The sequence below is a fragment of the Equus quagga genome, unplaced genomic scaffold (genome assembly GCF_021613505.1).
Source record: "Equus quagga isolate Etosha38 unplaced genomic scaffold, UCLA_HA_Equagga_1.0 268.1_RagTag, whole genome shotgun sequence".
In the NCBI taxonomy this organism is placed as follows: domain Eukaryota; kingdom Metazoa; phylum Chordata; class Mammalia; order Perissodactyla; family Equidae; genus Equus; species Equus quagga.
The window spans coordinates 388126-402943 of record NW_025799869.1 but is presented as its reverse complement, the minus strand read 5'-3'; the positions used below and the strand labels follow the sequence as shown (position 1 = coordinate 402943).

At 52.4% G+C, this 14818-nt stretch overlaps 1 protein-coding gene across 2 annotated transcripts in view; it reads right to left on the bottom strand.

The window, feature by feature from the left end:
- Positions 1–7774: 7774 nt before the first annotated feature.
- The window catches only part of LOC124233856 (tyrosine-protein kinase transmembrane receptor ROR2), a 204642-nt gene continuing 197598 nt past the window's right edge, over positions 7775–14818 (bottom strand). The window contains exons 8-9 of one of the 2 annotated variants that reach the window (XM_046651112.1): positions 11635–11837; positions 7775–10267 (exon numbers count right to left, since the gene is read on the bottom strand). In XM_046651112.1, coding sequence (XP_046507068.1) covers positions 8819–10267; positions 11635–11837 — 1652 coding nt within the window. In that variant the 3' untranslated portion in view covers positions 7775–8818. The remainder of the gene's footprint in view (positions 10268–11634; positions 11838–14818) is intronic. The other variant, XM_046651111.1, reaches the window with a different exon arrangement.

Sequence of the window (14818 nt, the reverse complement as noted above, 5' to 3'; positions counted from 1 at the left end):
TGCACCAAGCAGCTGTCTTGCTCTTTTTTCTGGCTGTGAACTAAATTTATTTTTAGGGAAAGAGAGCTATGTAAGGTTCTCAACGGAGTAATTAATCAGGATTCACTTTCTAGTGGCCTCTAGTGGCGTTTCTCAGAGTTGCATCACTTCTGCTTGGAGACAGGGATGGAGAGAGGCTGAGGACCCCCCCAGGCCTGGGACCGGCTCCGAGCAGCCACCCTGGGGGGGCTCAGAGCTCTGCTGGAGGAACCGAAGGTTCCTGCGAAGCTAAGCATGGGGGCAAGATTGGTTTCTTGTCCCCCATAAAAATCCAAATCACTCCCCACCAGTTTCCTTCTCCCATTCTCCGTGACCCTGAGAACCTAGCATCATGAACCGGAAATTCATTGTTTATAGGGATGTATTTTTGTTTTAACAGCAGGAGTGAATTTCTGGGTTTTCTGTGATTCTCTCTTGCATCAGTGAACTGCTTATGTTGCTATACCTGATGTTTGTGTTTCCAGTTAAAGAGGGTGAAAAAGCCATTTCTCACTACACAGGAAGGGACTTTGAAGACAAACCTTTTTAGATGGTTCTTGATCACAGTACTTTTTAGATGCACATTTGCTGAATGAAGGCCGGGTTATTTAAACTACCCACTCGGGCCAAGGAACCTCCCCTACCCCCCAGCGTCTTCTCAGAGATGCGAACCCTGCAGACCTTACAGAAGGCCCTTGGCTGCTGGGTCCATCTGCTGGCTCTACTCGGTTCTCTGCGCCACCCCGGCAGCAGGCCCCCCACAGGCCACCACCAGCTTTTGTCGCCAGATTAGCTAGTAATCTCCGCTCAGATCAGTTTGGGGATCTCGTTGTGATTTCTGTGGCCCAATCTGTAAGGCTGCACCTTTGCATTTGGGGCAGAGCAGCTCGCCCACAGTTAACTCCCTCTCTGCTGTGCTGGAGAACTGTTAGGAGAGCAGGAGCAGAGCGTTTCTGAGACGCACTCTAGTTTTCCTGCACATATCAGGTTTTCATGCTAAGTTATTTTAGCAAAAAATGCCCCCAAGCTATAACCAAGTTAATGAAATTTATTAAGAGACTACAACCTGTGCGATGAATACGCATATTTATGGGGCTGCATATCAACCCAGCTCATCAGATCCCTGTCGCTCCTAAAATAAACACGGTAACTTATATTTCGTAGGAAAGAAATGTGACGTTTATCTCATGCTAATTAAATCCATACCAAAAACTACTTTAAGAAGTTTGCCCTTTTTGGATAATAATTAAAACTTGAAGAACATTTACCTGAATGCAAAAAAAAAAAAAAAGCATTGCTCTCCCTGGTGAGACAGGGGCCTTGCAGATGGAGCCTGCAGGAGCCTGAGGTCCCTCGGAGCTCTCCGGGGCCAGGGGCGCTCAGAGGGAATGGCCCCTATGTCCACTGTGTTGCAGGAGCCTGTGAGCACCATCGGCGGGACAAAGCAGCACAACTGATGTTTCCTTTGAAAAACTGCTGAACCAGTTTGTGCTCCTGTTCAGCTTCCTGCTTCTCTGTGTTGCCATGTCTTCCTGACGTGCACATTTTTTTTCTCTCCCCAAAGTCCCAGTACAGAGTTGTATATCCTGGTTGTAGGTCCTTCTAGTTCTTCTATGTGGGACGCCACCTCAGCACGGCTTGATGAGCAGTGTGTCGGTCTGTGCCTACGATCCGAACCAGTGAACTCCGGGCCACGAAAGCAGAGTGCATGAACTTAACCACTTGGCCTGGGGCCAGCTCTTGCCATGCACTTTTGAAACCAAATGAGAAAGTAGGAAGGAGGTGGGTGCCACAGCGCCCCTCTGCAGACCCTCCACCTCGCCGGGACCAAAGCAGATGGAGGAGCCAGGGTGTGGGTGGGAAAGGTGGAATGGGTGGCAGGGCCCCGAAGAGGACGGCCTGGGTGCTGGGGCTGGCAGACGGGCGGGGCTGAGTCTGTGGGCAGCGTTCGGGCAGACGAAAGAGGGAAGGACAGCATCCTGGGAGGAGCAGGGCGCCGGCACTCTGTGGCGTGGTCCTGGAAGAGAAGCCATAATGAAGCGATGCTAACCTTTTCTGCACCACAGACGGACCCCTTCACACTGGGGTCCCTTCTCGGGATATATGGTTTTAATGCAGAAAACAAAAGACTTGAATTACAAAGAAAATATCTATATTGAAAATATCAAAATATTTTTTAACACATTATGGTGTAATATATGTGCTTCTGTGTTAACTCGGTAACAAGATTTCCCAGCATGCCTGATAACAGGCGTACTCTTGGAGCAGTGAGGAGCAGAACCAAACGCTGAGGCACCTGCCACAACGGCAGCGTGACATGAAAAGAACCGATTTTTACTGGCGACCAGCCACGAGGATGGTAAACACATCTTTGGGTTTTTTCCTACGTCTATAATAAGAGGAAATGCTACATTTCAGTTAGAGGTTAGTGAAAATGAACTCGAGATTTTCCCCACCTACCTTCACAGGCAGGTCAGGGGGCTCTTGGGCTCGGGGGTAGGGCTCGCCCCCGTGTCCTGGGACCCAGGAAAGGTTGGGATGTCCAGATGGAGACAGAGCTGTGCCTCCAAAGTCTCAGCCACCTGTACTCACAAGCTCTAGAAGACGAGGCTGGGACCAAGCCCCCCAGTGTGCCCATGACAGACAAGGCAGTGTCTGTCGTTTGTCACTTGCAAGTTGCAAGTTCAGGGACCTGATCTAATGACACCTTGTGACCCTCATCCATTGACACGGCGAGGCTCTGCCCAGGGCATCATCGCACAGCAAACACTGCTTCCCCAGGGAGACGGTACAATCCTGTTATCACAATACTTGCTTAAAAACCTTCCTCCTGAGAAAGGAGGGATGCTGTTTCCTATCTTGTTTGCCACTGAATCCAGCCAACAGCACATGTTCAAGAAATACTTGTTGAATGACTGTATGAACAAACAAATGAAGGGCATTTGGTGAGAGTTAATAAGACAATTCATAGAACTCATCCTGCAACCTCAATCCTTTCATCTAAGCAATGTTTTCTTTTGATATTCTTAAAAGTGGATGGCTCTAACGAAAATAAAACAGATGATAACAAGAGCTGGTGAAGACGTGGAGGAACGAGCCTTCATTCGTTGCTGGTGGGAAGTTAAAATGGTGGAACCACTTTGGACAGTAGTTTGGACGTTTCTTAAAAAGGTCGATGATTTTTCCATATGACCTAGCAATTCCACTCCTAGGAAGCCGCCCAAGAGAAATGAAAACACATGTCCACACACGAACGTAGGCCAATGTTCACGGCAGCATTATTCACAATAGCCCCAAACTGGAAAAAGCCCATCGATGGGTGAACGGATGGATGCGTGGGTAAACAAAATGTGGTCCATCCACATAGTGGAATACTAGCCAGCAATAACATGAACTTCTGATACGTGCCACAGCATGGATGCATCTCAAAAACATTCCGCTAAGTGGAAGAAGCCAGAAGCAAAATGCTACATATGGTATAATTCCATTTATATGAAATGTCCAGAAAAGGCAAATCCATTCAGACAGAAAACACAGCAGACCACCCCAGGGCTGACAAGCATGAGGGATCCTTGTGGGAAGGAAATGTTCTAAAATTAGATTGGGATGAAGGTTGCACACTCTGCAAATTTACTAAAAATCACTGAACCGCACACTTAGAATGGGTGACTTGTACAGAAGTAAATTACAGCAAAATTAAGCTGTTAAAAAAAAAGTGGTGGCTCAGTCTTCTCTGAGATTCCCAGCGGGACTAGGTGAGCTCCACGATTTCCACCTGAGGGAAAGGGCAGTGCCTTCCCGGGAGACCCAGCACGAACTCGAACTCCTTGTCACGAAATGCCGGGCCTCCAGGTTAGAAGTGTAAGCGGGCAGCGCGGAAGAGACTGGAGGCAAGACGGTGGCCAGACGCGGAAGGCCCACGGCCCTGCCTCAGGCTGTCTCTCTGCAGGGGGATGCCCGCGTTCCCAACGAGTATCTGAGTGCCATGGCTGAAGTCTGCCTGCGCGTGGTGATGGGAAAAGCTGTCCAGCAACTTGAGAATGGAAATCAAGACAGCAGGAGGATGCCTCCTAAACACGAAACCTATCTTTCAGGCAACTGGCACGTTAGTCTCTTCAGGCTTTCCCGTGGCCCCTGCAGTCTAATTTGGATTATTCTGTGTATCTCAAAGTCATGGTGAATTCCCTTACCAAATTTATGGTTCCACATTCTTGTTACTTTAGACTGGCTTTCCCCCAAAGGGGCGGCTTCAGTGCAGCTTTCAGTAAAGACCCACGGGGATGAGACATCAAAATATAAAATGTAATACAAATGGTAATGATAAGATGATTGTTAAAAAACCTGATCAACATGGAGCGACAGGAATGGGGGCGGCAGAGCATGGGGAGGGCCAGGCTGCCTCCCCCTCCCCCAGATTCTCTCCTAACCTCCTGGACACCCGCTCCCTTCCCCCTGTTCATCTAGACCTGAGAAACACCATTAAAGCAGGTCCCACAGGTCCTCTGAACTCTGCTCCTGGGTGGACGCAGTAGTGACCTGGGGGGAGGGGGGTGAGGGGGTTGACATCCTGGGGGGTGGCTGCTGTATTTCCATGGCGAGAAGACGTAGCTGTCCCGGGGGGCAGGGGCTGTAGTTGCCATCCTCGGGGGTGATTCAGTTGACTTCTGCAGTTCCAGGAAGCAGTCATTTGGTCCTATCCCGCCCCTGGGTACCTGCACAGCCTGCAAGGCCTTCCAACACCCATGGGGGGGTTCGAATCTACCTCTCTGCGTCTGGGCAACATTTCCACTAAAATCTCAGCACTTCAGACTGGGAAAGAGAGTGATTGGGACAAATTAGTGAAAAAACAATACTAATGAGGTAAAAATGTTACCTTGCCCTGTCTTTTTAAAAACACGCATTAGAGCTGAGGCAAGTGTGCCCAGGTCCGCCCCACGCACAGCCTTCTCCCCACCTGTACCTGCAGGAGAACGGCACTCCAGGACTAGGGTCTGGGACCAGGGACCGGCCCGTTGAGACAGCGCTGGGGCAGTGCACACTGCACGTCCCCCTGGAGAGGCGATACCGCCCCCTGACAACTCCTGCCCTCACTGACCAGCAAGGCCACCAAAGAATTCCTCCGCAGACACGCTCCCACCTACTGACAGGCAAAGAGCTCCAACGTACACTGTTACATGACCAAAGCAAGGCAGAAAACAATTTGTAGAGAAGCTACCACTTGTGTTTTTTTTTTTAAAAATGGAGAAACATAACATATAGGTATGTTACTTATACAGGCATAAAAAATGTGGAAAGATCCACAAGAAGCCTGTGACGTTCAATACGTGGAGTGGGGCAAGGAGGCTGGGCAGATGGGGATGGAGAGAGATTTCCCACTGCGTCTTTAACTATAGGAATGCATGAGCTATTCAGTAACTGAATAAATGAAATGAAATGAAATTGAAAAAGAAACAGTATCGTATAAGCTCTATTGTCTTAAGTGTGAACACTTGACAGGCTCATGTCCTTCTGTGTAGGTGTCAGGTGACCTAAATCCAGGCCTTCTCCACCTCAGTACAGCATTGCTGTTATTTCCAGAGCCCATTACTGGGCACTCACTCAGCATCAGGCCAAGAAATACGTACAGTCTCCATGGGGACCGATGAGGGGAGAAGAGTGGACGGGGTGGGAGCGGGACCGACCTTGGGGAGGTCACAGGGGCTCGCTGTGACCGGGTTTCGGGATAGTGCTCTGAAGTCAGTTTACTCTGACAACCTCCTTCTTAAATATTCCTGTAGGAAACTCACACAGAACCGACATCTGGGTAAGATTCGTCTCAGACATAGTTGTAAAATCACAAACTGTCTGAAAATAACTATCAATAGTGAATGGAGAGCTGGAAGTAAACCCCGGTGAGCACAGGGAAACAGTGTGTCCCGCTGTGGGGAGAAGAGGATTCTCTTGATTTAGTGGGAAGCTGTTGTACACTGTAGCCTTTAGTCAAACACCCTAAAATTAGTGCAGAAAAGATAGCTGTTGCCCCGATGGGTTGTTTCAACAAGGATGGTTTATCAAAGAATATAAGAGTGTACAAGGCATCTGTGGCTTCATTGGCTCGAATAAAACTCAGGAGCTGCAAAAATCTCCCTCTTGTGGGAGGCAGGCTGCTGGGTGGATGCGATGAGTGACATTATCTGAATCACGCAACTTAGCTCTAAAAACAATTATTCTGGAGCATCCCAATTAAGTCACTTTTGTTCAAGTGCGTGAACTTTAAAAGCTCAATCACCTTCCTAAAGATGCATCAAGAATTTACAGTTAGAATGAGCCGTAACAAACAAATGCTATATTTAGCAAAAAAAAGAAAAAAAAGAAATCCCCCAAATCAAAACCTCCCCTGCTCTGCCAAAAAACCCTCCAGCCGCCTTTCTGCAGAACCTGGGCTGCCCGCCCGGCCCTGCAGGCTGTCAGTGGCCTGGAGCCTCCGGGTCATGTCTGGGGGCCGAGGGACCGTAAACTGAAGTGGCGGCTCGCCTCCCTGACCGTGCAGCCAGAGCGCTATTTCCCATTTTTGACTCTCAGGTCTCAGCTCAACAGTTAAACCATCAGGTGGACCAAATTAGACAGATCAAGTTCCTCTTTCAGATCAGTGGAACTGAGAAGTGGCTCCATTTTACCCCCTCTTCTTTTAATATGCAATCTGGACCACACTCGCCGGGGAGAGGGGCTCCGGGGGGCTCCCAGTCCTCGCCCCGGTCACATTCCTTCCTTTCGCCAACCAGGGAAGCATCCCCTCTGATTTCAGGATCTACACTCAGACATCTTGATGCTTTATTTGTGTGTGTGGCTCTATCGCGAGCCGCATTATGCTGCAGCAGCGGGGTGAGGGGGGCACAGGACAGACCTGAAGTTCAGGATGACCTGAGGGGCTGGACAATCAGCATTCCTCAATTCAGTGCCTCAGTGGCTCTCTGAGGACCCTGAGCGCAGCATCAGCACCCTCTGGGTGCTTGTTAGAAGTGCTCAGTCTGGGCCCCACCCAGACCTGCTCCTCTTGTGACGAGCCCTGCAAGACACTCTGAGGCAGGCTGAAGAACCACTGCCCACATCCGGGAAGCCAACTCCTAGCTGCGCCTCCCGGGGCCCCAGGGCTGTGGATCCACTCCAAAAAACACGAAACCTCCCAGGCCATGCGGGGCGGCGGGGGGAAGGTCAGGACCGGGGAGGGAGGCCAGGCCCCGAGGGCTGTTTGCTGGGGGGCAGAAGCTCTCCAGGCCTCACCCAGGCTGTGGCGGTGTTACGGTGCCCGTTCCCCGACTGGAAGCTCTGGAGCACTGACCCCCGGGTGACCCTGGCCCAGGTGTACTCTAGCTCAGGGGGCGAACGGCCGAGAAGCAGAGGCACAGGTGGCCGCGCAGGGAGTGAAGAAGGCCGATTCCCCATCATGGCCTCACCCCCAGCCCTGCTACAGTGCCCTGGAAAGTGCCAGGCTCCAGGTCTAAAAGGTCAGGGGCCCTGGGACCTCAGGAGGGGAGAGGTTTAAAACCAAAGGCCAACTTTACATCGTCTGCCATCGATTCATCCAGAGGCCTCACCAGAGAAAAGCAATGTAACTTGTTCCCATCATTTACCTGCCAACGTACAGCCACACTCAAACGGAGTCACTGGCCCTGGACCGGCCCCCCAGCCCACTGCAAGGGCTCAGCCAAGCCATCACTGCTCGGCGTCTCTGTCACGCTGCACCTCCCGCTGCCTGACCTGCTCACAACCTGCAGAGAGCCGAGCAAACGTTCTGTGTCGCTTTATTGGATACACCAGGTGTGGGGGCTACACAAGCGCTCCATCCCGGGCACCAGACGCAGGTGCCCCCGAGCCTTCTCTCGCAGGGGCTCTGAAGGGACGGACCTCGTTCACACGTGGTACAAAGGCTAGCAAACCGAATACAGTTGGGTGGCATCCCAAAGTGGGGAACGTAAACAGTTAAATTACTAAGTCATTATTTTAAGCTCAAAATACTTCACTGAAAATGGCATAGAAAAACCATATAAATTACATTTAGGGTCTGTACATGGTTCTAAAAAAAAAAATAACAATACTGTGCTCTGTACAATATTGCCTCCTCTGTAACATTCCAAACCCCAGAAACGCTTTCCCTTGAATTCCAGAGAAGTGGGCAGAATACACATGCAGGATAATTAAAATCATTTCACAAAAATACAAAATCGAGTCGGTTTCTCTTAAGGCACATTCTGTTTCCATACGGGGACTCCCATTTCAGAAGCCCCTTTCTCATGGGACCATGGCACGTGGCAGGTGGCTTCGGCCTGCTCCCGCCAGTCTTTGGTGGTGAAGGGGCGCTGCTACTGGCAGGGGGACAGCAGGGAGAAAGCGGCCTCCTCCATACTCAACCAACGGGCCAGTCGCTGGGAACGGCAGAGTCCACGCTCCCACCCCGCTGCCTCTGGCAGGCCTGTTTTCGCAAAGTTTCCCAATATTCAATCCACATGCAATACGGTGGGAGGATGCCACTCATTTTCCTTCAAAGTGCAGGCAATGCTCACTATGGGTCTGCCTTCGGGGAAATGCAGGCAGCGTCGGGGGTCACCGTGCATCCTGCTGGGCCACCACCCCGGCCTGGTAAGGTACCACTGGCTAAAAGACCTCCAACCAAACAGCTGGCCATGGCGGCAGCTCTGTGCGTGAGAGGAGGGCAGAGGCGCAGGATTTCACATCAGGAGGCTGCAGCCAGCCCACCAGAGCCGGGGGCTCACTTGTCAAGGCAGCCCAAGTCCGCCCCGAGCGCCCGGCAGCCCCGTGCCCCTCATGCTTCCAGCTGGACCTCGGCCTCGTCCATCTGCAGGGTGTCATTGTCTCCCAGCAGCTCGGTCTCTGGGACAGAGCCATCTTCCTCTTCCTCAGCTTCCTGCACGGGGCTCTGGGCCACATCTTCTGGGGCGTTCTGCGTGTCCTCAGTGCCCTCCGAGAGCAGGGCTGCTCTGTCCGCCACGGACGTGTTGGAGGGCGCAGTGGTGACATACCCCGTGCTGGTGGAGCCGCTGCCGCTGTGGTGGGAGCCAGGCTTGGGGACCATCTGAGCAGGCACCTGCTGTGGGGCCATCTGCATCGGGATCTGGACCGGGTAAAAGTTGGGCAGGTAGGCCCCGTAGGCTGGCACCGGCTGGTACCCGTTGACGGGGATGTAGAGCTGGGGAGGGGGCACCATGGGTCTGATCTGGCCCTTCATGGGGATGAACTGGGGCTGCGGGAAGGGCTGGGCCTTCTGCTTGGGCCCCCCGTAGCGGGCGTTGCTGACGTTGCTGACAGGGCTGGTGCTCAGGGAGCTGGTCTGCGTGGCATTGCTGGCCCCCGAGGTCTGCGCCGAGCTGTTGTAGGTGGACAGGTTGCCCCAGGCCCGGAGCCTACTGTGGATGTCCTTGAAGCGGGGCCGCCGGCTGGGGAACTCGTTCCAGCACTCGATCATCAGGGCGTACACCCAGGCGGGGCAGTCGTCCGGGCAGGGCAGCACCTGGCGGCTACGCACCATCTCCACCACGTCCTGGTTGGAGTGCCCACAGTAGGGCTGCAGGCCGTAGCTGAAGACCTCCCAGAGGACCACGCCGTAGGACCAGATGTCCGAGTCCACGGAAAACTTGCCGTACATGATGGCCTCGGGGGACATCCAGCGGATGGGCAGCAGCGCGCTGCCCATCAGCTTGTAGTAGTCAGCTGAGTACACCTCGCGGAACAGCCCCAGGTCCGAGATCTTCACATTCAGCTTGTCGTACACAAGGACGTTGCGGGTGGCCAGGTCCTTGTGCACCACGTGGTGGCTGGACAGGTACTCCATGCCCGAAGCAATCTGTGCCACGACATGCACGAAGTCAGGCGGCTCCAGGGCCGACTTCACCGTGCGGTCGTCATCTGTGCTGCCCACGTCCGAGTGCGGCGAGCGCATGACCAGGAACTCGTGGAGGTCGCCATGCGAGCAGTAGCTGAAGATCATGCTGAGGGGCTGGTCCTTGGTCACCACGCCCAGCAGGCACACGATGTTGGGGTGCTGCAGCCGCGCCCGCAGCATGGCCTCATGCCGGAACTCCTCCCGGAGCGGCCCCTCCGCCTTGTCCTTGAGCGTTTTGATGGCCACAGCCTGGGTCTGCTCGCCCGGCGTTGGGCCGAACAGATGGCCTTTGTAGACTTTCCCGAACCGGTCCTCCCCGAGCTCCTCCATGAACCTCACGGTGGACAAGCTGATCTCCTTGAGCTTGGCCTGCTGAGAGGAAAAGCCCCAATGAAACGTTTCTGTCACTGCGACAGGAGGAGGAAGAGCAGGGCGGCTGGGAGGGGGCTCTGGGGTCAGGCCTGTGCCACCTGCCAGCACGGCCTTGCAGAGGACCCGCTGGTCCTGCCGGCCCCAAGCTAAGCCTGCCCCACACACTGCTCTCTGCTCAATGCCATGAGGCTGCCTGAAACCTTCAATGGGCCCCAACCAGGCTGCAAATTACATCCCCCCCAAATATGGCGATATGTGGGATACCACTGCAGAGTGTATGTGTGTGCATGCACCCATTCACACACCCCCTCCCCAGCTGCCAGCTGCCCCAGAGTCACCCCTGCGCTCTCCCAGCTGTGTCCCCCCACCAACGCCTTTCCTGCTGCTCCCTGACACGGGAGGTCCAGCCACTGCTGCTCATCACAGCGAGACCCAACGTCTTTCTCTCACAAACCCCGAGGGGACACTTCCCACGACTTTTGTCATTTTGAGAGTCCAGGCCAGCTGCTCTACAGATGCTCCTCAGTGGGCCTGTCTCGTTTCCTCTTGATCAGATTCTGGATTAGAAGCATAGTGACAGGAGCACACAGGGGTGAGGTGGATTCCCAGGATCCGCACCTCTCAGCCTCTAGGACTTCCTGCCCCTTCTGTGCGCCCGGCCCCCGTCCTTCTGAGAGGCCCCCGGGGTCTCTCCGCCATCCAGGAAACTCCACCCCCAGCAAACACTCAGGGACTCCTGACGACAGCACTGAGTGAGTCCACTCTGCCCGTTCAAAGCCCGGACGGGAATGATTTTCCCCCCAAAGATTGTGATGTATATAATCGCCCTTGACTTCAGCTGGGCTGCATTCCAGTGTGTTCTCACTGTCCTGAGAGCTCCTAGCACGTGGGGCTGGCCTGGCCTCTCACTTCCACTACAAGACTGTTGCTCTATCCTTCCCTGAAAATGAAACAAGCAAAACCAACCCCACCCCAAACTGACCAGAAAACAAGCGCCTGTCCCTTAAAAATGCCACAGTGACCCTCGAGCGGGGACAACTTGAGCCCTTGTCCTGTGTCCTCCCGTGGGGACAGCTGCATCGTCACAGAGTCAGGACACCCTCTGGGGCCCACGCTAATGGGGCTGGTCTCGGTAGAGGGAGAAGCCCATGGACTGTGGGCCGGTGAGCTCTGAACACACCTACCATTTACTTTGTGTACACAAATGTCCTGCTATGTTTCAGAGAAGAAACGGCATGACAAAGGACGGTTTAAAAGCATTACGTGCTGTGTATCAAGTAAATTAAGAACGCTGATGTTGCAGGCAACTAACCCCAGGGAGAGGTTAAGCCCGGGGGAGCCGCCCCTTAAATACGAAGCATGGAGACCTGCTTGTGCTGGCCGATGAGCGGCATCTCCACATCCTGGCTGGGGGAAGCCATGAGCTGGCGTCGCTGTGGCGTGGAGGCAGACGCCTTCTGCTTGTTCCGGCACATGCAGACCAAGAAGAAGAGGCACGCGATGACCAGGGGGATGGCAATGCTGGGGACCAGGATGTACAGGATCCCCATCCTGCTGCCGTCCTGGGGGCCTGTGAACAGCAAGGCTTTCATGAGTTTCCTGAAAACACCCTTTCTTCAACTCCAAGTTCTCTACCAGCCCCCGCCCCCAACTAAAACAGTTAAGTACAAGCAAATAATCAGGTAAATGGCACAAATGGGCAGTATGGCCCACCAAACCTAAAAAAAAAGGTGAGGTACTGAAAAATGCGCATCCTGCTGTGTGTTTGTGACACACTGCAGAACTGCCCACCACGGGGACAAATCGGAACACACAGCACAAGAAGCAAATGAACTCGGGAGGCCTCACAGTGGCAATCAGTAACAGTCCCCTTGCTGACGCCGGGACACCATGGTGCTCTGTCCGACGTCGTCTTCAGGAAACTTGATGAAGCACCTGACACCCTTGTCCTCGGCAGAGGAAACTCGGCAGTGGGATTAGAATTGATCCTTCTCTTCATTCAACATTGTAGGATTTCCCACATTTTTGCATAATGAATACATATTCTTTCAAGACACTAATTAAACACGCATTTGATTTAAAAGAGCACCAGCGGCCGATGAGTTTGACCCAATGCACGAGGCAGCAACGTTCTTGACAAATGAGGGTAAGACGTAGGGGGTGCGGCCTCCAGGCACGTCCTCCTCTTCCACAGGGAACAGCAGTGCTCTGGCTCCCTCTGCAGGAGGCACAGAGTGCACGGGCACGGCGGCTGCAAGGCTGACACCAGCCGGCACCAGGCAGGGGGTGCTGGCCGCTGAGGTGGAGCTGGGGTGGAGCACTGCGAGGAGGAGGAGGAGGAGGAGGAGGAGGAGGCCCCCTCTAACACCCCGCAGTTCTCTCCTTAACCTTGTGAATACATGGGACTTGGGCATCCCTGGGACTATCGGGTAATGAGCTCTCCATCTGAAGCAAACAAGCGACTTCTGGTCAAGATGGTTTCTGAAAGAGCTAATTCAGTTCTAAAAATGAAACACTATTGCCACCTTGGTAAAAAAGTGTTGTCCCAAACCCAGTGTCGCGCCCCCAATTCCCCCCCCCCAGCCCCGGCCTCCAAAATAAGATAAAATCAAATTAAACCCCACACAGAGCCATCCTGGAGGGAGATGCTCCCAGGCCTCAGGGCGTGGAGACTGGGTCATTTCTCATTATTAGGGCTGGGGGGACCCCACACCCCTCAGGCCAAGATCAGAGATGTGAGCACAGTCCAAACATTTGTACGATCATTTATTTTATCACAATCGTTTTTAAATCACCAACGGAACCCATGCTTATTAATAACTGTAGTATTATAGAAACGTGAATATTCCTAATAGCCCATTTCACCAAAGGCTGTACCACTGTGAATAGGTTGGTGTGCACCTAATTTTTTATGTATACTTTAAGTTGGACATGGAACACCCGATATTCAACTATTTTCACACACAGAAGCAGCAGTTTCATATGGTTCTTTAAAATAGAATTTTAAGTAGAATTCATTTTAAATAGAATCATTTCGTCCATATTTTCCTGCTCCTGGTTTTGGGGCAGAATAACATATCTCGGACAATGTTTCACGTAGGACAGACAGCTCAAGGCCCTGGTTCTTCAGCAGCTGTGCCCTGTTCCGTGGCAGGGATACACTTAGCACCCAGCCTCTACTGGTCAACAATGAGTCTGTTTCTTATTAGCTAATAAAAGTGATTCTGCAATAAATATCCCGGCATTTCTGCCCTGTAAGTGCAAATATTTCTGCAACATAAGATTTCTGGAAATGCCAGGTCAAAGAACATACACATTTTTCTTTATGCTTTCATTTATTTTTACTTACAAAAGTACTAGCTGCTCGTTGTAAACACGTCTTATATTTGAACATTTCTGTAGGTCCTGGGAAATCGCTGCTGAGTTTGGTGTGTATCTTTCCAGAACTTCATCCATGAAATACAGCCGCCTGTGTGCATGCTCGCACACACACACACACACACACAGACTTTTCACTCATTTTGTCTCTTTTACAGAGAAAGGAGGAGAGAGAAGGCCAGCTATGGTCCTACACCTTGCTTCTCTCCCTCAACAGGACGTCATGGACATCCGTCCTTGCAGGAACCTGTTTTAAACCACCGTAGCGGTCCAGAGTAGTTACACTATCATCTAACTACTGACATTTCCTTCTTAAAACTTACTCCTGCAGTGAACACACACTCTTGAAGATCTGTGTGTGAAATGCTGAGTTAAGGGAAGAGCCGAATCACACTTCCAGAAGGTAACACATTCCAGCTCTCGCTCCCATCAGCGGCAGGCGGGGTCCCTGGGCCGTGAGGCGGGGGTTTCCAGGTGAAGCCTGAGCCTTGATTTGCTTCACCCATTAATCTCTCTTTATCAATCGTCTCACAGTAATTTTCCACCAACCCTCTACCTCCAGGTGCCCACATGTAAGACTCAGGAGGCAGTGGAGTCTCAGGCCTCCTGGAGCTGGTGAGACGAAAATGACTGAGACACAGAGATGATCATGCTTGGAAAGTGTGCAACCATTAACTACACACTCTTCTCCTATTCATAATATAACAGAGGAAGAGCAGGGAAACGGTTAAGAGATTTAAGTTCCACTTTTTCCTCACTCTGCCAAGTCTACGTGCAAAAGCTGAGCTGAGCGGGAGGCGAGGGGAGGGGGAGTGAGATGCGTCCTGTGCCCAATACAGATGTTGGGCGGAAGAGCTGGCTGTGCCCGTAGTGGGGAGCCTTTTTGATAATACTGGGAAATACTACATGACAATGTTAATGGAGAAATGAGAGGCCAGGACCCCACGTAGGAAAAGGGCTGACAGAAGGGCCCCCAATTGCAAAAGTAGTCCCCACTGAGTGGTGACATGAAGGGAATTTGCACATTATTCTCCAGACTTTTCTATAATTTAAAATGCCCTGTAATGGCCAGATATTACTTTGACAACCAGCAACAGCTTTGTGGAAAACAAATGATCATGGTGGTGAAATTGGGGAGGGGGGCTACCCAGAGCCACCGCCTCCTGGTCCCAC